Source organism: Saccopteryx bilineata, chromosome 4, assembly GCF_036850765.1.
Source record: "Saccopteryx bilineata isolate mSacBil1 chromosome 4, mSacBil1_pri_phased_curated, whole genome shotgun sequence".
NCBI classification, from domain to species: Eukaryota; Metazoa; Chordata; class Mammalia; order Chiroptera; family Emballonuridae; genus Saccopteryx; species Saccopteryx bilineata.
In genome coordinates, this window is record NC_089493.1 from 206,843,721 (window position 1) to 206,866,773 (window position 23,053).

General features: G+C 36.7%; 1 protein-coding gene across 11 annotated transcripts in view; it reads right to left on the minus strand.

Moving 5' to 3' along the window:
- Positions 1–23,053, minus strand: part of SSBP2 (single stranded DNA binding protein 2) — a 402,367-nt gene that overhangs the window by 26,523 nt on the left and 352,791 nt on the right. For 7 of the 11 annotated variants that reach the window (XM_066273705.1, XM_066273699.1, XM_066273700.1 and 4 more), the window contains 3 exons: positions 19,577–19,668; positions 13,151–13,199; positions 779–814 (listed from right to left, as the gene is read on the minus strand). In XM_066273705.1, the coding sequence (XP_066129802.1) occupies positions 779–814; positions 13,151–13,199; positions 19,577–19,668 (177 nt within the window). The remainder of the gene's footprint in view (positions 1–778; positions 815–13,150; positions 13,200–19,576; positions 19,669–23,053) is intronic. The other 4 variants (XM_066273701.1, XM_066273702.1, XM_066273704.1 and 1 more) reach the window with 1 other exon arrangement.

The window sequence follows — 23,053 nt, forward strand, 5'->3', positions numbered from 1 at the left end:
TCAATGATAGTCCTGAGCACCCCTTCTTTCCTGCTCCAGTTAGCCACAACCACCTTTGGAAACTTTTTCAGAGAAGATTTTTCTTTTTACCATTTTCTCCTTGCTTCTCTGTTAGGTGATTCTCCTTAAGTAAATAAATTGTCCTCTTTAATGGCCTTGTGATGCAGCAAGAATTATAATGTAATGATGGTTGACAGGTCATTTGTAAGTTCAAGAGCTCATGTGAAATCTGCTAATTTGACTTCAGGTATATATAAATTATTTAAAAAATTAACATACTAAGTTATAAGAAAAATAAGTGCTTTCCACCTCTAAGAATAAAAAAAAAGTAAAAAAATTCCCCTTCATTATTAGTAATTATTTAGCTTTTGATTCTCTTTGTGATTGGAAGAGTTTATTGTGTACGTAGACTTTGTGTGTGGTGAGTGGAGAAGTAGGGTGTAGATTATTCTCCTGAAGAACTGCCGTTTTCAGCATATCATTGTGTAACTGGGATGGCTTTCCTCATTAATGGGCAGAATGTATTGTATTGGCTTACAGAAACATATGCTAAAGTAAGACACAGTACTCTGGGCAGTCTTGGCCAGATTGATAACTGTTTCACTAATGAACATCAACACATGTACAGAGGTTGGCAGACAAAACAACTCAATACACATCAGATGTTCACTTCTTGGCCAATACACAGGGGTTCTTCTTAACATCTGAACAACTATTCAATTGCCCAAATAAAACGTAACACCAATTCTTATGACCAGAGAAACCCAAATGTACTTACTACATAATTCCCAGGAGATGCTGAGGAGTATGGTATCTGGAACGTGAACAGGACAAAGAAAAGAGTTTGATTTGTATGGCTGTGTGGAGAATGACCTCAAGTGAGTCTAGTTTTAGACCATTCTCAAGTTTTAAAATGTATCACAAAGGACAGTGAAGGATAGAAACATTTTTATCTGAGTGCTAGAAAACTGAATAAATACAGTATTATCTTGAATTTACAAAAAAGAGTAGGCTTTAGTCAAGAGCAATTTATACAGAATTACAGCTAACTTGAAGTTATATTGGTTTCAGGGTAGTTGTACTCACTGCTTGATACTAATAATACTTACTCTGTAATGAGAAAGGTATATATTTGTGCAACTAAAAATCAGAAACCCGAGCTTTTCAAATTAGTACACTTTACAGATGCAACTTCTAACTATTGTGCATTTTGAGATACATTATTTTTTTTTCTTCAAGACAGGTTTCAGGATACTACATTCATGTAGTACTTGATTAACCACTGGAAAATAGTATAAATGCTATAGATTGTGTTACTATAAGTCTTCAAAGACTACTAATTTGTGGGGATCAGATATAGGTAACAAATTTCCTCTTTCCCTTTAAATCAAGCTCTTAACCTAGCTGTTTTCTAAAGATTAAAAGGTTATTAACACCACATTACTATGCTAATTTTTAAAATAAAAACTGGAAAACAGATGTATAAAAATAAACCCCCTTAAGTGTGGGTATTTTTTTTTTTTTTTCATTTTTCTGAAGCTGGAAACAGGGAGAGACAGTCAGACAGACTCCCGCATGCGCCCGACCGGGATCCACCCGGCACGCCCACCAGGGGCGACGCTCTGCCCACCAGGGGGCGATGCTCTGCCCATCCTGGGCGTCGCCATGTTGCGACCCTCCTGGGTGTCGCCATGTTGCGACCAGAGCCACTCTAGCGCCTGGGGCAGAGGCCACAGAGCCATCCCCAGCGCCCGGGCCATCCTTGCTCCAATGGAGCCTTGGCTGCGGGAGGGGAAGAGAGAGACAGAGAGGAAGGCGCGGCGGAGGGGTGGAGAAGCAAATGGGCGCTTCTCCCATGTGAAGTGTGGGTATTAATAGAGAAAGCTAAATACAAATATTTTCTTCACACAAGGTGACTTGCTCACTTATATGAAGATTCTGTACACCCAGAAGAGACATTTTTGCCTTATTCTGAAAAAAGTCAATAATTTACTATCTTCTTACAGACAGACAGCCAAGGTGGGAATAGGACCTTTAGAGTAACAAAAAGACTGTGCCTGTACCCATAACCCTCCTTTCATTGCCAACCCTTCCATATTATTAAACATAAAAATAATATGAAACCATAAAGTAGGCAGAAGGAAGTACAACGAAGCTATGGTTTTCCATTGGTGAATAAATCTTTGATTAGGGAAATATTTAATATTGTTATTTGAAAATTCTCTTCCCATTGATTGCTTCCTTGACTTGCCTTAAGGATAAACCACATGTCTCTGAGGCCACTGCTGGTCTGCCCATGGGTAACCTGGCACTGCTGATGGCCATTACCAGAGTGCCCAGCATCACTTGTGATGAGTTGACTTCCACTGTAAGTACTGGTCAGTAAATATTTACTCAACTCAGTGAATGAATACAATTTTGCTCTTGGAACCCCTTGAGTTCATGATGTACTATCTAGCCTCTGCTTTATATTATTTTAAACTTCTGCATCTGCCCTGTAAAAATGACCAACTTATCAATTTTCTCCAATTTTTACCTCTTTATAACTGGTTCATGTTCTTCCACCTCTCTCTCTTGCCTACCATCATTCCTAAGCAACTTTCCTTTCCTTTACATTGTTTCCTTTTTTTCCATTTCTGAGTATGACCACATCCTGAACTCTTTACACAGAGGTCTCAATGACTCCCTTGTCTGACATCTTTCTCATTCCTTATCATGCTCACAAAAAGTTATTCTATTATTTCAATCAGAATCTCATCATAATTCCCCCACATTTCCTAAGTCCATTTCCCTCTATCAGTTCCCTACTAAATTGTCTCTGCCCTCCTCATGCCACTTTCAGCATTTACTTCTTTCTTCAGTATTTTAATTCATCACCCTAAAGCCTACCTTGTTAATCTCCCCCTCTTTGATTACACCCTAGCTACCTTTTCTGTTTTACAATAGGGATTTCCTGGGGTGAAACACAAAACAAGCTTGACAAAGTCCAAAATATAATCATGTTATTTATATAGCTTCAACCTAGTCTTCACAAATATGTGGAAGCATTTTTTTTTGGCATTTATGGAAGCCCTGTAGCAATCCAGTAGTGTGCCAGTAAACCCTGCAAACTCATGGGCAGAAACTCTATTTTGTAGCCAATTTCTGTGGTGTAAATGTTCCCATGTGGCAGATTTCAAGCTACAAGTGATTTACCAATCAGTTCACAAAATTCCTGAATCTTTAACAATTGGGGAAATGTCTGACACGTTAAATCTGAAAGCACTAGTAGACAGTGAGGCAGATCTGATCAACAGGTATTTGGAAATATAGGTCTAGAAGTTATCAGAGATTATGACTAGAGATACAACATCAATTGAATAAATTTCCATTTTGTGCTGGGCACAGTACTTGATCTAGAATTTGTGTGATAGTTGAAATCACATGAAAATGTCAAAAGAAAGCTCAAGGTTGAAATTCGAGAACATTACCAATTGAGAAAGGGTGAGTGTAACCCGAGAAAAATCAGAAGAGAATATCTTATGAAAGTCAAGCAAGTTAGACTTTTATGAAGCAGGGAGGGAATGCCTACACTGGGCTTATTCTTGAGTCTTATCAGGCTCCAACTCTTCAACCTTTCTGTGACACATATAAGAATAAATTATAAAAAGAAATAAGTTAATGCAAATATGGAAAAAAAATCAAGAACATTATTAAAATGAAGAAAATAAACCAACAGACATTTACAACAGAACCACGGTGTTAAATATTTCAGAGATCAGGTATGATGAGGATAGGAAACAAGTCATTGTGTGTGGATGGTAAATAGAAGGTCACCAGTAACCTTCAGAATAGGACTTTCATGGGAACTGAAACTGTTGAGAAGTCAATTCAATAAATCTTTATTGATCAACTGTTCAGTTTCACGCACTGTACTACTGCATACAGAAATGAACAAGACAGAAAGGCCAAAGAACTCACTGTCCGGCAGAAAGGGGATGGGGGAGCGTAAGTGTGAGAGACACGGGATGGTGTTTTGAGACTAAGGCTGAGTGCAGTTCTACTCCAGAGGAGTGGGACACGAGGGATTTAAGAAGGTCTTCAATTGCATTCTTTGGCATAGTATTACAGGAACATTCTAGTTAATGGAAAGAAATAGACTGAAGACTCAGAGGAATGAATGAGCAAGATGAAAAAGAAACAGCAAGAGATAGAATAAGAGAGCAGATAAAAGGGTTAGCATCACAAAGGAAGAACATTTCTTTTTCTGAGACAAGAGAAAAGAAAGACAGTTAAAGGTCTGATAATATTGGAGGTGAAAGGTAGAATCTGAAGAAATTTTGAGTTTAATGGGCTTATTTTTTTCTCTGTAAAACATGAGATGATTTTAGCTGATGGAAAAGGGGTCAAAGATAAGAGCAGTAAAGGTAGCTGAGTAATAAAGAGTAAAAAACAAATTGCCAATCAAGCATCATTAGGACTTAGCAGAGGATGAACATTTTAAAATTTAATTTTATAAATAAAAAATTTAAATTGTCACAGTGTGTTAATTAGTTATAAAAATGCACATTAGGCAATGTGAAAAAGTTGAAGTTGGTACTCTACAGATAATCTAAATTTAACATTCAATTTTTAAAAATTTAATTGAATTTACTGGTGACATTGGTTAATAAAATTATATAAATTTCAGGTGCACAGTTCAATAACACATCATCTGTGTGCTCACTGTGTGTTCCCCACTGTCAGGTCTCCTCCGTCACCACTCAACCCTGCCCTCTCCTGCCTCCCCATCCCCTCTCCCTCTTAGAATCCCCATACTGTTGCCTGGTTTTCTTTTTTCCTTGCTTAATCCCTACATTCCAAAAAACCAAGCTCACCATTTACCCTCTAAGCCTTCTTTTCCTATGTTCCTACTTAGTTCATGTTATTTCTAGTGTCCCTGATACTGAATTCAAACATCTGAAATCACTTTCAACTTTTCCCTTTTCTTTATCCCCAAATCTAATAGGTCACCAACTGTTTTGATTCCATTTGTGAAATGTATCTGCACTATCCCTTTTGCCACCATTCCACCTCAGGCACTGATAACATTTTATAAGGCCTATTACTATGATCTAATTTTATTTCCTTATTGTATCCATTTTATATATTATCTTTTTAAAACACAGCTTCCTTCCCCATAGATGATAAATTCCAGATTTCTCAACATTCAAAGCCCTGTGCACACTTACCTTTTTCAGTTTTATCACCCTTTATGCAATAATTCCAAACAATTCCCAATCTATTTTACCTAATACTCTAATAATTATTCCTCAAACCATTCCTTCTTCTTGTTATTTCTCCTTCTCTTTGTTTTTGTTCAAGCTTTTCTCCAACTCTTGTGTCCAGATTTTTCCCAATGCAATTAATCTCCTTCCTCCATGCTCCTCCGTACTCCACACCCATTACATGCAATGAGAAATGGATATGCAGATATGGAGGGTAAGCAAGATCAGCAAGCCAGACATCAAAAGCATAGAACTAGAAGAAACTTTTATCTGACTGATGAGAAAATTAAGGGTCATATATATTATGTAGTTAGGCTAGACAGATAATTCAAGAGCTGTGACAAGAATCTAAATATTCTGAAATATTCTGACTCTTAATATCCAGGACCGTGTTGCTGTAGTAGGGGAAAGAGCAAGGTAACTAATTTTTTAAAAAATGATTAGTAATATTTTACTTAAGTAGCTTTCTTTAACTATGAAGTATAATTGTGTGCGTGTGTGTGTGTGTGTGTGTGTGTGAAAGAGACAGAGAGAGGTACAAACAGACAGGAAGGGAGAGAGATGAGAAGCATCAATTATTCATTGTGGCACTTTAGTTGTTCATTGATTGCTTTCTCATATGTGCCTTGACCAGGGAGCTACAGCAGACTGAGTGACTCCTTGCTCAAGCCAGCGACCTTGGGCTCAAACTGGTGAGCCTTGCTCAAACTCGATGAGCTCACTCAAGCTGGCAACCTTGGGGTTCTGAACCAGGGTTCTCCACATCCCAGTCCGATGCTGTATCTACTGCGCCACCACCTGGTCAGGCTGAAGTTTAATATTTTAAAAGCAGTGTATTACTAGAAATCAAGAAGGGCAACATCAAGGCATTGTCTTTGTCAGTTTAAAGTTGAAAATATTCTATTATTTTTTAGTTAGGGTTTTTTTTTTTTTTTTTTTTTTTAAATGAGCCTCTATGTGCACAGAGCAAAAGCTATTTGGAGTAAGGTGTGCATACTAACATAGGCTTAATCACTGTAATAAATATTCATTTTTTTCCTTAAAGGAGATTCCTCTTTATTCTAGCAAGCTAGTGAGTTGATAAATACAATGCAATGTCGATCATTTGTTGTTTTGCTTATCCCTTCTGTGAACAATTGCTTGAACACTTTTTTTCTTTTTAAAAAGTTTTTATTTATGAATTTAGAGAAAAAGAGGAAGAGAGAGAGAGGGAGAGAGAAAAAACCATTAGTTCGCTGTTCCTCTTATTTATGCATTCATTGGTTGATTCTTCTATGTGCTCTGACTGGGTATCAAACTCCGCAGCCCCGGGGTGTTGGGATGATACTCCAAGCAACTGAGCTACCCAGCCAGGGCTCATAACTTATTTTTTAAGTAGTCTACTTCTCTCTCTCTTCTCAAATGTTGCCCCCCTGGCATTCACTCTCTATGAGTCCTATCATCATGAACTCAGCTCTTCATATGAGGTGGGTGGGGGCAGAAGGAGGGTGAATAGTGAAGGGAGTTGGTGAATGTCCTGAACCAGGCAGCCTTTGTGCTGTGGTCTGCTGTCACTCTGCATTTGCTCAACTCGCGTTTTCTTCTTTTATTTGTGTATATAATATATTTATTTATTTTAATTTTAATTTTAATGGGGTGACATTGATAAATCACGGTACATATATTCAAAGAAAACATCTCCAGGTTATCTTTTCATTCAATTATGTTGCATACCCATCACCCAAAGTCAGACTGTCTTCCGTCACCTTCTATCTGGTTTTCTTTGTGCCCCTCCCTGAACATTTTTTGGTGAACTATACCTCCCTTATTTTTCCATATGGTTTGGATGGGGCTCAGGAAATGGGTGTGTGACCTTGGTCTGGCCAATACATCATTGCACCCTCTAGTCATAACTGGTTCATAAAGGAGCATAGGATCAAGCTAAGCAAACCCAGTTCAGGTAGTTATTCCCACTACCTCTGCTGAACTGATAGTTGTGCTCAACTGGGAGCTCAGAGGATATAAACTGGGAGTTCCACACAGCCTCTTGCCATGACAAGGGGAAGGAGGTGCGTGATGAAGAGAGACTGGATCCTGACATTGTTTGAACCCTTAGAACCAAATGTGCCCCAAAGCAAATTTATATCTGAACTTTTCAAATACACGATCCACTAATATTTAACCTAGTTTGGTTACTTTTCTGCACCTTCTAATTAAAAGTGACTTCAGACAAAGATTATTACAATATTTCTAATAAAAGTGCTTGCTACTTAATGTTAGAATGCTATATATGGCTAAATTCAAGTGCACACAGTGCCTTGTGAAAAATACAAAAAAGGAAAAATAGTTGGTGGAGTTGTAAGTAAACTTCCAAATAAGAATGAGGATAATACTGGAATCCTCAGATGAAAGAAAGTTAGAAGTAAAAAGCATATATTTATTTCAAATTAAAAACATAAATTTTTCCTTAAAATCTTTCTCCTACTGCCATGTAAAAAGGTGCCCAAACATTTTTGATCAAAACACTTTTATAAGACAAAAGTCTGCATATATAAAGATTAAACAAATAAATAAATATATTGTGAATAATTGCAGACAGATTTCTTACTTTCAGAGAAGTGATTTCAAAACAGAAAGCTGAAAGTCTAGAATGAACTTTGTGTATTGGGCTGAAAATGAAGCATCGGTGTGCAATCATGGCTTTAATATCTATCGATAGATACAGAAAGATAGAGATGTGTGTGGCGTGCATTTATACATACATATATCTAGTATATCCTAGTTCTGTTGGTTGAGAAGGTCTAGAAGCTATATTACTCTGATAGTTCTAAATACCACTCTCCACTAAAAGGAACCAGGATTTCTTTTAAAGAAATTGTCTCTAGGGCTAAAGCTAGGAAAATATAAGATGCTTCAAGGATAATGGGGACATGTGGAATAGACAAGTGATCCAGCTTCAAGAGGTACCTACTGATGAAATATGGAATAATTTTAGCATCAAAAACCTGACAAAAATAAGAATCCACAAGTACATCTGATATACATGAATGAATGAATAGAGAAGGGGTGGTAAACACACAATACAATGTGCAGATGATGTACTACAGAATTGTACACATGAAACCTACATAATTTTATTAACTAATGTCACTCAAATATAGTCAATATAATTTTTTTAAAAGATAAAGAAGTGAATGAATAAATGGTAAAGGAAAGACAGAATTAGCAAATAGCCATTTGGCAACCAACATAGTAAAAACAATGATTCAGGGGAGAATCATCAATGGATGCCAAAAGAAGCTGATGAAAGTATGAGGAGGACAGGGTACTTATTGTGGTTTGAAAGCAACCCTCAGGCCCTGGCCGGTTGGCTCAGCGGTAGAGCGTCGGCCTAGCGTGCGGAGGACCCGGGTTCGATTCCTGGCCAGAGCACACAGGAGAAGCGCCCATTTGCTTCTCCACCCCTCCCCCTCTCCTTCCTCTCTGTCTCTCTCTTCCCCTCCCGCAACCAAGGCTCCATTGGAGCAAAAATGGTCCGGGCGCTGGGGATGGCTCTGTGGCCTCTGCCTCAGGTGCTAGAGTGGCTCTGGTCGCAACATGGCAACGCCCAGGATGGGCAGAGCATCGCCCCCTGGTGGGCAGAGCGTCGCCCCATGGTGGGTGTGCCGGGTGGATCCCGGTCGGGCACATGCGGGAGTCTGTCTGACTGTCTCTCCCTGTTTCCAGCTTCAGAAAAATGCAAAAGAAAATGCAAAAAAAAAAAAGGAAAGCATCCCTCCACAAGTTAATAATTACAAAAGAAAAATACTTTTACAGTAGAGATGTCCGAGAAGTACCGCCTGAACTAAGTGATCACGTTGATATTACATATAATGGGACAAATCACCACCCTATGCCTCCTGAAATCATGCACTGACACAAAAAATTACTTCTGTAGTATTTCTACTAGATACACATAACCTGAATTGAATCAAAAGGAAACATCAGATAAAATTAAATTATGGGACATTCTGTAAAATAAATGGCTAGTGTTCAAAAAAATTGCAAGGTTAAGAGAGACAAAGAACAGTTGAGGAACTGCTCCAGACTAAAGGAGACAAAGGGACATGCGAGGCGAATGCGACAGGTGAGCTGGGTCTTTCTTTTCTTACAAAGGACATTGCTGAGAAAAATTGGTGAGATCTGAGTAAGAACTGCAGATCAGAAAATAGTATAACATTTATGTTCATTTTCTTACTTTAATTCTTACACTGTGGTAAGGAAAGATAACGATTTTGTTTTCAATAAACACACACTGAAGAGCTTGGGATAAAGGGTCATCATGTCTACAATTTAAATACAAGTCAAATAGTTCAGGACAATATGTATATGCAGAAAGAAGATCATGAAGCAAATGTGGCATATCTTTAACACTTGGGAATCTGGATGAAAGGCATATGGGATCTCTTTGTACTCCTCCTGTAACTTTTCTATAAATCTGAAGTTACTTTTAAAAGAAGAAAACAGCAAACAGCAAAACAAAACAATCACTTTGATATGTTGCCCTGAGGAGCTACAGCAGTGGTTTCTCAGAGTGTGCGCCAGGGAACACTGGTGCGCCCTAGAAGATTTCCAGGTGAGCCCTATGGGATTCCAGAGAAATATGTGCCTGTTGAGGACCCAAAAACCAACAGGGTTTTTGGAGTTGAGATTTTTGGGGGACAGAGGTGTGGGAAATTGGCTGTAAGCTGACAGTCTGCCCAACCCCCCACCTCACTTGCCTGATTAGGTTGCAAAAGGCTGTTAAGCTGTGGTGCTGGATCGTTTACACTACCCCCCATGTTCCCTGGAAAGACTGGAGGCAAGTTTCTTCCCTCCTTTGTTTGGTGTAAAGTTAAGATGATATGTATGGTGAAGGTTTTGGATTGATGATTAAACATAAGGAATTGTCTCTTGAAGCCTTTTGGATTTCTATAAAAGAAGAGTATGTGGCAATATCTAAAAAAGCTTTGAACATTTTACTACAATTTTCAACATCCTATTTATGTGAATTAGGATTTTCTACCCTCAACACAATTAAGAGTAAAAAGAGAGGAATTCTTCAATGTATTGATAAGGAAATGAGTGTTTGCCTTTCAAATATATGCTCAAACACTGAAGAAATCTCTAGGACACATCAGGCTCATGTTTCTCATAAACACAAGAATGAAAAAACTTAACATATTCATGCTGGGACCTGCTTAATTTACTAAATCTGATTAAGAACGTATCTATATATATATAAAAAAAAACTTTTTGTCGTTTTAAATTTTTAACCTCTCTTTTTTACGAATTCTAAAAAGCACAACTCAAAAAATGTAACATAAAAAGTTTTTTAATGTCAGAATAAATTTAATTTTGTCATATTAATTTTGTTTAATTACCATAAAAGCCCACTTGGACTTTGTATTTTTTTCTTTAATATTTGACTCAATTATTATAACATATTTCTCAGAAATTTGTATCTAGTGCATGTACAATCATTTGTAGGATTTTAAATGTACCCGACTTCAAAAAGTTTGAGAACCACTGAGCTAGAGATTTACACTATTAATACAAAATGGAAAATGTTTGTAAAAATGGACAAGACAGCTAAGAAATTTGTAATTCAGAATAATACAGATGAGTTATCACTACAATATAATCAATGGTATTTAGAGAAAAAAATTCTTCTTTAATAATCTTCTGCTTGGTTTCATGTAAACTCTACGTTTTTGCTAGAAAGTCATCGGTCTTCTATGATTTTCTGTTGTTCTCACAGTAAATCTCTTTTAGAAGAATGCTTTCCTTTCTGTGCTCCGGATGATGACCCTGCTCCTCTGAGGGGAAGGCTGTAGGCCTTCCCCCACTTCTTTCCCTGCTCACAGTTTTTGAATGAGGGCAGCTGTACCCACCTGTGGCATATATTAACAGAAGGGATCAACTCCATTAATTGCTCACATGTGTGCTGGTCAAACGTGTGTTTTAGACTGCCCATTGGACAGTGGTTTGATGTGCACAGCTCCTACTGTGATTGCTAGTGTTTCTCACGGTCTAAAATAACAGCTGCTTCCCTGGTACAGGACATTCTCCTATCCGCATTGCTTTAAGAAACCCTGAAGACATGGAGTACCCAAAATAAAAATGATCAGAATGTACCTTTCTCCTCATCACTGATCGAATAGTCTTAAAGTATACCCATTAGGTACAATGCACCATCCTAAATATCAAACCCTCCCATTTTTCTCAGTTGCTTTTGGAGGATAACAGTCTTCAGATACGGGAGTAACTGGAGGTACTGTGGGATGTGGGCAGTGCTGGGTGTGAGCTACACTCTGGCTGCTTGCGATGGGTGGAGAGAGGTGGCTGGCCAAGCTGACACTGAGGGAGGGGAGAAGGGATTTCTGCTTCTTCTCAGTGGGAAGACTTACAGAGTTAAGGTGGGCCACTGGTTGTGCAGTTTAATCCAGTCTCAGCAGACATGCAAATAATATAATTTTTTTCCAGACTCTGGCAATAGGAAGATTGTCAGAGTTTTCAGTTACCAAAATTGTTTTTTTTTATCCTGTATCTTTATTGATACTTTAATAGAAAGTAACTGTATTTTGAGCTGCTAGGCAGATGCCATTTTAAAGTGAAATCTTAAATGAATTTGAAAGGCATGCAGGAAGAAACAAATAGATATGTGAATTCTTGAAAAGCATATAAGTAAGCTAATATAAGATGGAGGAATAAAGATATTTGCATTATAATGTAATCTGACAAAACAGGACCTTAGATTTGTTGAGATTAAATGGTACACCGTAGAGTCAAATGAAAGCAACATCATCATTTGCTTCACCTCAAATAATTTTATTTAATTAGCAAATATCATCACTGTTCATACTAAGAGGGAGGCAGGTGATATAAATTGATTTTTCTCTCTAAAAATATGGCAATTCATTCATTTAGAGGAAAGTGATTTCTGCTTTAGAATAGCAATGGATTTAGGATGATTCTTCCTATACAATATACACCACACTTTAAATTTTCTTGAAGTTTAAATTAACCTTAAGCACTGATCAATTTCATGCTTATTTAGCATGAAGGTCACTGCTAACCATGAAGGAATCTCAGTGTATAGTACCAAAAAGACATCAGTCTGGACAGATGTTCATAGACTTCACAAGCTGTACTGAGCCTTCTATTGACTCCCTTGATTCTGTGCACACACTATACCTATGTACACAGCAGACCTCTCTCACACACTGAAGAACACAAGATTTCAAAGTCAAGAATACAAGAATAAAAAACATCTCCAGGATCATTAAAATTATATTAATTTTAAGATTGTAAGCTTAATTGTCAACCTGTGCATAATTTATGTGACATTATTAAGAGTGAAAAACATTTATGCAGTCTAACCACTGCCACAAAACATGTAAGGAAAATCCCAGTGTCAGATTCATACACAGAGTTGTAAGGATGGCAGGTTAGGCCACAAACCCAAGGCAAATGGACACTTGCTTCCTGGGGCAGCGAGAGGCAGCCCGAGGTAGGAAAGGATGGAAAACATAGTCATAATAATCCTGACTGAGATCGACCTGATCTGACAACTTAGTGATTATATAGTTATTTTAGAAGATCAAATCACTTTATAATAAGTCATTTTATGATACAGGTTACCGTAGTATACTTAAATCACACTTTCTATATTTTTGAAGGTCTGTTAATCCACAATGTATGTTTATATTAGACTTCGAAGTGAAAAAATACAATTATGAATATTTAAAATTATAATTATGAAATACAATTAATATTTATTTGTAAATGATTACTTTTTTAAAAAGGTTAATATAACCAATTGTAGCGCTTTCAAAAATCAATAAACTTTTGTTGTTGTTGAATGTTAAAAAGTACAAAGAAAATTTTAAACCTCATATACTCACTGAATTGGCATTTGTTGGGTTTGGCCAAGGTCTACCACCACCTGGACCCCTGCAAGACAATATGATAAATAAAATTTTAACTTATGCTTTGAATGTTTCACAATAAGCAATAAGAAATCATAAAATATTAACATTTATAATGCAGTTACCATGAAGTTCTAGATCAACAATGAAATTACTCTTTTTATACTTATTTCACAGCTTTTTAATTCTTAAATCAAAAAAATTATCATTTATCATTTCACAAAGCACTTTTCTTTCCAAATCAAACTACTTTTAATAAGCCCAGTTTTATTTCAATGTTTGAAGTTCAGTTATTGTAATAACCACTAAGAGCTGTAATCACCTATAACAGTAAATATACACATATTCCTAAACATTATAAAAACATTATTAGGGTAAAAAGTACTAATTATAAAATAAATACTATAAACTATAATCTTTAACATGAATATAAGTTCTCCTTGTATCTCATTCAAAATGAAAACAATATTATTTGTAAAATATCTAACACATAAAAATGACTGTTTTAAGGTACAAATAAATGTACATAAAATGTATAAATTTGCCCTCTTTTCAAAAAAATCAAGAATTTCACACATTACATTATACATTTATATATCAATCTATCTTTCAGTGCTATTGATAATTTAGTTGCTATAAACAAGGAAATCATATTTGTTGTAATAACTGCAGTAGAACACAGTGATCAGAGTAACTCTTAGAAATAAATAGGAGATAACCTATGCCAATGTATGTCAATATATTACTTAATTTTAGGGTGAAGGATAATGATTTATAGTCCAGAGCTTAAAAGGATATCAAACTTTTTAAACAAAATTAATTCTTTAGTAAGTCAGAAAGGTCCCTTGTCCCTGGTTTTTACTTTGGGATTTCTCGAGGATGTAAACAGGAAAGGGCATAACAATTCTGTCTTTGGCCTCTGTCACGGCACCAAGTACAGCTGCACCCCACTCTGCGCGAGGAAGAGAAGGGGACAGATTCCAGAGTGGATGTGGCACAGGACTGTACCCAGGGAGAGGTGAGGGCTCCTGCACCGCCACTGGGAACGGCTACTTTTCTAAGACAATTATGGTGATAATAACGTTGATGATTTTATATAATTACTAGTATACTTCAGAAAGATGATTTAACATATAAGATTCAATGTCCTTATGGACAGAAACTGAGTAAAACATAGAATATATGTTGATCAGGTAAAATATTTGATTTGTTTGATGTTAATCCATATAATTTGTTTGATGTTAAATAAAATTGAGAAATATTTATCTTAAAACAACAAAAACATACTATATGCACAGAATAGTAAAAAATTGTATATAATTATGTTTAAATAATAATAAGGTATATTAAAAATAATATATTTTGCTATTTTAAAATTTGTTTAATGATACATAATATGCTAAATGTTAAACATTTTACTTAAATAAATAACAATAAAGGACATTAAATTAAATGTTAAATTCATTATAAGTAACATAAAATATTTTATGCATTTTAATTATTTGACAAATACTAATCTAATCTCAGCACACTATATATTTAATATACATATAGATAAGCTAAAGTTCCCCAACTTTACCATTGTGTTTGCAAACATTTAAAGTTTCATAAAAGCACTAAATAAAGTGGAGGTTATAGTAGTGAGTCACTCTATTAGAACAACTCCTAAACTCAGTAATTCCTACTGCTTTTGAGGGCCATCAGTATCATCAAGAAAATAATCTACAAACTATAACATAGGCATTAGTTCAAATGAAATTTTCTAGGTAAGCATAGTTTGAAGTGGAATAAGGGTTAGCCTCATTTAAAGATGAAGACAAAGGCCCTGGCCAGACAGCTCAGTTGGCTGCGAGCATTGGCCTGACATGCTGAGGTTGTGGGTTAGATTCTTGGTCAGGGCACATACGAAAATCAACCAGTGATGGCATGAATAAAGTGGATCAACAAATCTCTCTCTCTTTCTTTCTCTCTGTTTCTCTGCCTTCCTCTCTCTCTACAAATAATAAAAAATAAAAGAGAGAGAGAGAAATGGAATTTTAAAGAAGTCTGTATTTTTGGTAAGGGTAAATGGACATGATGAAATCAAAGCAACCATTGGAGAAAAATCTTTTCTTTTGTAATTTACCGTCATTTTAGTCCCAGGTAATAACCACAAAAGCTTTATAATTCTGTGAGCTATATAATCCAGAACAAGAAGTTCTACATCCTTTGAAATACTTTGTCATTAGTTTCTATAAAATACCAAGGTATACAACATTGAATTAGAAGTGCTTTAATGCTGAATCCTAAATTTTTTGGAAATTTGTAAAAATATAGTTAATTTAGACATAGTTTCCTTTAAAAACAAACAACAATGCATTTGGAAAAATTTATATTGTGGCTGTGGTTTGTAAATTCTTTAAATATTGAAATAGACATTAAAATTTTACTTCTAAATATATATTAGTTATAAAAATATTAAAATGCCCTGGCCGGTTGGCTCAGCGGTAGAGTGTCGGCCTAGCGTGCGGAGGACCAGGGTTCGATTCCCGGCCAGGGCACATAGGAGAAGCGCCCATTTGCTTCTCCACCCCTCCGCCGCGCTTTCCTCTCTCTCTCTCTCTTCCCCTCCCGCAGCCAAGGCTCCATTGGAGCAAAGATGGCCCGGGCGCTGGGGATGGCTCTGTGGCCTCTGCCTCAGGCGCTAGAGTGGCTCTGGTTGCAACATGGTGATGCCCAGGATGGGCAGAGCATCGCCCCCTGGTGGGCAGAGCATCGCCCCTGGTGGGCGTGCCGGGTGGATCCCGGTCGGGTGCATGCGGGGGAGTCTGTCTGTCTGTCTCTCCCTGTTTCCAGCTTCAGAAAAAAAAAAAAATATATATATATATATTAAAATTATATATTTAATTTTTAGATAATGCTATGTATAATTTATTATGAGTTTATAGCATAAAATGTAAAAATTATATCAAAATATATTTTAGAGGCAACCAATATTTTTTAACAATAAAATTATTAAAATTCTGTTCCCAGTGGTTTATTCTTCAATAAAGGTTTAGAGGTGTTAGTTAAAAACCAGTATTTAATTACTTTAGTGACCAGGGTTTGGTCACTGTTTTTCATTGTCATTAAACTTTCATGGCAAACAAGAAAAAGTGACAAGGAAAAGGAAACTCAACCAGAGAATGGTTCTCTGGCAGGTCCTCCTGACCCAATGCTCAAATGTGTTAGACTAAAAAACATAGCTTAAGCTAAGACTATTATAATGCCATTTTCTTTAATTTTAAGTAACCCAACATATAAAAGAATAATGTGAAGAAATCTACAAATACCAATCAGAAATACTTATTTGCCATAACACAGTAAGATTTACTTTGTTTCTAAGATAATAAATTATATAACGAATTTCAGTAAAGTTTATCCTATTGAGTACAATGGAAATACAATGTTGTTGTTTTTTTTATTTTTTATTTTTTTCATTTTTCTGAAGCTGGAAACAGGGAGAGACAGACAGACTCCCGCATGCGCCCGACCGGGATCCACCCGGCACGCCCACCAGGGGGCGACGCTCTGCCCACCAGGGGGCGATGCTCTGCCCATCCTGGGCGTCGCCATTTTGCGACCAGAGCCACTCTAGTGCCTGAGGCAGAGGCCACAGAGCCATCCCCAGCGCCCGGGCCATCTTTGCTCCAATGGAGCCTTGGCTGCGGGAGGGGAAGAGAGAGACAGAGAGGAAAGCGCGGCGGAGGGGTGGAGAAGCAAATGGGCGCTTCTCCTGTGTGCCCTGGCCGAACCCTGGTCCTCCGCACGCTAGGCCGACGCTCTGCCGCTGAGCCAACCGGCCAGGGCCCAATGTTTTTTTAAAATGTCTCTTTAAATACACTTTTACTTTGTTGGAGCCAATATCAATACAAAAGTTATTCTCTCTTTTTGATCTTCAATACATTAGAACTTTCCCTGTTAGAGCAATATATTTACATTTCCATTGTCCTGGAAGGAATCCTAATTTACAGAAAACTGAAAATAATACAGGACACCAAATAAAAGTCGATAGTGCCCTGGCTGGTTGGCTCAGCAGTAGAGCGTCGGCCTGGCGTGTGGGGAACCCAGGTTCGATTCCCGGCCAGGGCACATAGGAGAGGCGCCCATTTGCTTCTCCACCCCCACCCTCCTTCCTCTCTGTCTCTCTCTTCCCCTCCCGCAGCCAAGGCTCCATTGGAGCAAAGATGGCCCGGGCGCTGGGGATGGCTCCTTGGCCTCTGCCCCAGGTGCTGGTGTGGCTCTGGTCGCGGCAGAGCGACGCCCCGGAGGGGCAGAGCATCGCCCCCTGGTGGGCAGAGCATCGCCCCCTGGTGGGCAGAGCGTTGCCCCCTGGTGGGCGTGCCGGGTGGATCCCGGTCGGGTGCATGCGGGAGTCTGTCTGACAGTCTCTCCCCGTTTCCAGCTTCAGGAAAAAAAAAAAAAAAAAAAGTCGATAGTAACAAATAATGGAAATCTGAATCTATAAGACTTAAAGGTTCTGCCTGACCAGGCGGTGGCGCAGTGGATAGAGCGTCGGACTGGGATGCGGAAGTACCCAGGTTCGAGACTCCGAGGTCGCGCACGGGCTCATCTGGCTTGAGCAAAGAGCTCGCCAGCTTGGACCCAAGGTCGCTGGCTCCAGCAAGGGGTTACTCGGTCTGCTGAAGGCCCACGGTCAAGGCACATGTGAGAAAGCAATCAATGAACAACTAAGAAGTCGCAACGCGCAACGAGAAACTGATGATTGATGCTTCTCATCTCTCTCTGTTCCTGTCTGTCTGTCCCTGTCTATCTCTGCCTCTGTAAAAAAAAAAAAAAAAAAAAAAAAAAAGACTTAAAGGTTCTTTAAACATTAGAAATTATAAAAGTAGTAAAATATTATATAATAAAAATATTTTAAAGTATCTAATTATATTTAAATGAGAAATTCAAATTTAAATAAACAAAATAATTATATTAAAATCTCCAGCCATATTTTTAGTATCCATAGTCTGGGGAATTACATGTAACCATATATTTAGTTAATTGCGTGTAATAAAGGAACTAGACAATTTAAGCAGCTATTTGGGTCTCATGATTACGCATGTGTGTTAAATTATAGTGAAGAGTAATATGTAAAATATATATTATATATTCAAAATTATATTTCCTAAAAGCTATTGCATTTTAAAGTCAGAATTTCAGGTAGGTAAATTATATACATATTTAAATCCTATTGGTAAGAGCTTCCATTTTGATACCAGCACAAAATATCACTCATTCCTTTTTGTAGCAACCATTAATAAAGGCTAAGGAATTTAAGGAAAGTTAGACTTCCTATCTATCCATTTTTACTTTAAAAGTGAAAAGATGTGATAGAAAAATTTGACCTACTTTTTTCCCTTGTTCTGTCAGTGTTCAGTCTGGCTTATACCCACCTATTAACCTATTTTCTATTTTAGGCAAAATTGCTTTCCATGAAAATTTTGTACATCAAAAGAGCTTATCTCAGAGTATATCTTCAATGCCATTACATGATGGCAGAGTTGTTTAATTTCATATATAATTGACTAAAATGTGGACAGATGGAAGATAGATTGGAGGAGACTACCCAATATCCTATATTAAGCATTTTCAACATTTCTTTAAGCCATGTCACAGAATTGATCCTCTAGTGAATTAATCAGTCACTAAGAAGCACCTGGCATGGAACTTTGAAGGCAAGTTAGAAAATAAAAAATAAATAAAAATTCCTTAACAAACTGCATTATATTGGCTAATAAGAACAACCTGCTGTCTTTGAGCTTGAAAGGACTTTTCAGGAAAAAAAAATCCAAACTGTTTACTTCTTTATCTAAGTGCCTCTTGAATTTTCTAAAGGAAATTCATCTTACACCATGGAAGTTCTTTAATATAGAAGATATTACCAGAGAGAATTCTTTCTGTGTTGAGAGTGAGCCCAACAAATAAAAAAAAAAAAGACACATACATAAGAGTTAAAGACGTCACTCTTAGGAATGACTAGGTGCCTATTAGAATGAAGTGACCGATATTCAATTGTTCACTTCTACAGAGTTAAGTCATGCTGCTGATGGCAGCAACTCTTCATATTTTTGTGGAGATGATATAGAAACCTTGCACTTATTTATAAAAACCTCATTTTTTATGATAAGTAAAATATAAAACTCAAAAAGAAAAAGGCTAAAAGTTGGCAAATCTGAAAATGAAAACAAAAATTAAAGGCTGAAAGGGACGAATAAAGAGAATATGTTCTGAAAATAAAGCAAACACCACAGCTCATGTTTAGTCCATTTTATACTACCCAGAGATTGAGCAGCTTACATTACTTTACAAATTAGTGTGACTTTCGAAGACAAAAAATAAAGCACTTTACTAAACAGGATAACACAGCATTTTGCTTACATGTTCATTCCAGGTATCGCAGGGCCACCTAAAGCGTTCAGAGGGGGTCTCATTGCACCTCCATAGCTCTGTAATGATAACCAAGGGTCAGACTACCACAAAACAAAAAAACAAAACCAAAGAGGGGGGGAAGAAAGGAGAGCAGGTTAATGATTTCCCTACAGAACTCCTGACTGGATAAGGCCTGTGCAATTCATTCTCTGAAGGGTCCACTCTTGTACTTTTGCTTCTATTGTAACAATTACTTTTGTTTGTGTCTTTTAAAAAACTATGAATATGTAAGATCGTTGTAGCATGTTAAATGAGTATAGTTACAATGATATTTAATATATCTTTATTAATTTCCTGATATCTGTACAACAGTGAACTTTTAAAAATAAAACATTTCACAAATCAAAACATTTAAAGAAAAGACTTATTCAACATGCTTGAAACTGTCAGACCTAGAACAATTACCGAAAGTCTGAAAAAAGAAACCCCCAGGTGAACTCAGTATGAGAAAGTTAAATGCAAACTTCTGTTCACAAAGTAATACATCCAACACAGAAATGCACTAATACAATTATACAAAAATAAGTGAAAATTACGGTAAACTCAGAATATGTATGCATAATTATATAATTCCATTGATTTCTGTCAATTTCTAGAATGTGCATTTAAATGATAATAATATTTTATTTATTGTTTTAACATGCATATTTCAATAGCTTACTTGAGTTTCCATCAAGGGCCAAAAGACTAAATTAAACATTATCATGCTGATATATTTTGTCACTTAACCACTTTTATGACATCACTTCAAAGTTTTCTCGATACTCTTTTTCTATTTCCTTTGCTGCTCCTTTCATTTTGTTATCTCTTTGATGGTTTCCCTAATGTTCTACCCATAACATTCTTTGAATATTCTAAGAAAAATCATTCTTATTCTTTCTTCTTTTTACATAATATTTTTTATTTATTTAAAAATATGGTTAACATGTATTTTTATTTTCCTTATCTCTTTTCTTTTTTTAAATTAATTTTAATGGGGTGACAGTAATTAATCAGGGTGCACAGGTTCAGAGAAAACATCTCCAGCTTATTTTGACATTTGATTATGTCTTATTCTTTCAATAAATGCACAATTATGGATAATTTTTGTCTTCTACTATTAGTTCAATAACTATTTATTTTAGGAATCCCAAATCTTTTCTATTTTGTCATTATAGGTCTCCTAGGCTCCTAGATACTCCTGGGTTGAGCTCTGCATGAATTATTTCCATCTGAATACCACTTCATGCTCAACATAATAAAAGTAACTGAATATTATTGTCTCATGACTATTCTTTATACAGCCTTCCTCAGTTCTGTGGTATGAGCTCCACACAACAGTCTATGCTTAAACCCCTAGGAGCTTTGATGTCTCTTCCTTTTCTTTCAGTTGCCATATCCAGTGTGTTACCACAAAATCTATTGATTTTATCTATGAAATAGCTTTTGAAATAGTGTTCTTATTCATATCACTAATATTTGTCATTTACTGAGACTATTTTTACTGTCTTAGTTGGACTCTCTGCCTCAGCCTCACCCCCTCCCAATCTATTCTCCATACTGACTTCCAGAACTATGCTTCTAAAACTCTGTATTCTTTAAGGCACTTGAAAGCCGTGATGATCCATACTGCTTATCAAATGAAGACTGGTCTTTCCGCATGGCTCTATGATGTTATTTACAGATCAGCCCAGCCTGTTTCCTGCCCTCACTTCCTATGATTTGTACCTGTTTCCCCGTACCCCAGTGATATCCTGCACCCTACAAAATACCTGATGGTTCAGAACCAAGCAGTACAAATGTTAACTCATGTGCTGTGGCTTTCTATGTAGTAGGTGCTGAGATAACAAGGAAATATTCAATGAGAAAAAGTCTGTTAACTTTAGAGAGTAAGCCACAGTTTACAAGTAAATTACATGGTTATATGCTATTCTCATTGTTTATTTCTTTTACTTTCAGGAAATCTTATTTGAACATTTTGATTCTATGTGCTATGGGATAGTAGGATGGTTTCTATCCACACTGAGTCATTGGTTAAAAGACTATTTCCCTTAACCTCTGGATCAAGCACAGTGGTGGCAGCAACAGTACTAGTAAGGGATCTCGGAGAGGAAAGTCACTGGGCACAAATCTGAATGGTCAACTGTAACAGAATGCTTCACGAGAAAGGTCTCCCCTTGGGTCCCAGAAAATCTGTGTTCTGTAAAGTGATAATATCTTTTCCCATATAGGCTTATTGGAGGATGAAATAAAATAATATAAAACACCTATGATTGTGTTTGGTGTATTAAAAGCATGCTACCTGGTGCTCAAAATTTACAGCTGCTAACTCTTCCTTGTCACCATTAAGAAGGGACCAACTTTAAATGAGTTCCCTTCCCATCAGCTTCCCTCGAGCTCTCAATCCTAACAGAATTACTTTGCTTGTTTCTGTAATGACTCCCCAACAGAGTATGCATATTTCTTGTCTAGACGTTTTCTGTTGCATAATAGTTTTTCTTTACATTTCTACACCTCTTGCTAAACAAGGCATTCCTGAAGCGAGGGTATGTTTTACACCTCTTTGCATATGCTATGCTCAAGTGTTCCAGGAAATGAGTAAAAAATTATCCAATATATAATCTGATAGATTTATGAAATATTTACATTTTGTGAATAATCTAAAGCAAAAAGAAAAGAGGAATGTAAGAAAGAATAACAACTGGCTTTCCAAGTGGTACCAACAAAGGCAGAATAGAAAGAGCTCATTTAGAATCACTGACTGTTAAAGCTGATGGCAGCTGTACAACTCCATCTGGCTTAATCTCACGCCCAGTGCAATGTTCCCGACAGAATGGCCCTTCAGATGCCACGTGGAAAGTTTATAAAGAGTTTTTCCATGAGTGGGCAGTTTAATTTCTAGAAATGTCTTCCTTATCCTGAACTGAATTCTAGCTCTCATCTTATATCTGAAGATACAGATATCAGTTTTCTCTCTCTTTACATGGCAGCTCAAGACATATTTCTACCTCACCATTTCTCCTTCTCAAGTATCTGACTTGGAAATCATGGTATGTTTTCACTTGTATATAACTCATTTATTCTTTATATTTCCAGAGGTACTAGAAATACGTAGTTGAGTGGTCTTGGTGAATTTTTCTGTTAATCATATGGCACCTGATGAGCATAAGAATACAGGCAAGCTAAGTATATCTTAGCACAAAAGTAGAAAAATGACTTCAATTTGATATTAGGGAGGATTTATTATTATTAGTAAATAGATAATTTTGCTTTTCTAATGAAAAGATAGTGGCATCAATTTTAAAAATCATGTATTATCACTGAACTTATAATTAAAATAGATTAATAGGTGGGGAAAATACACCAGGATTTAGAGCAAACTTATTTCTTCATCAATGCAGTAAGTATTAATCACATGAATACTGTGTTCTAGGGCTGTACTTGGCC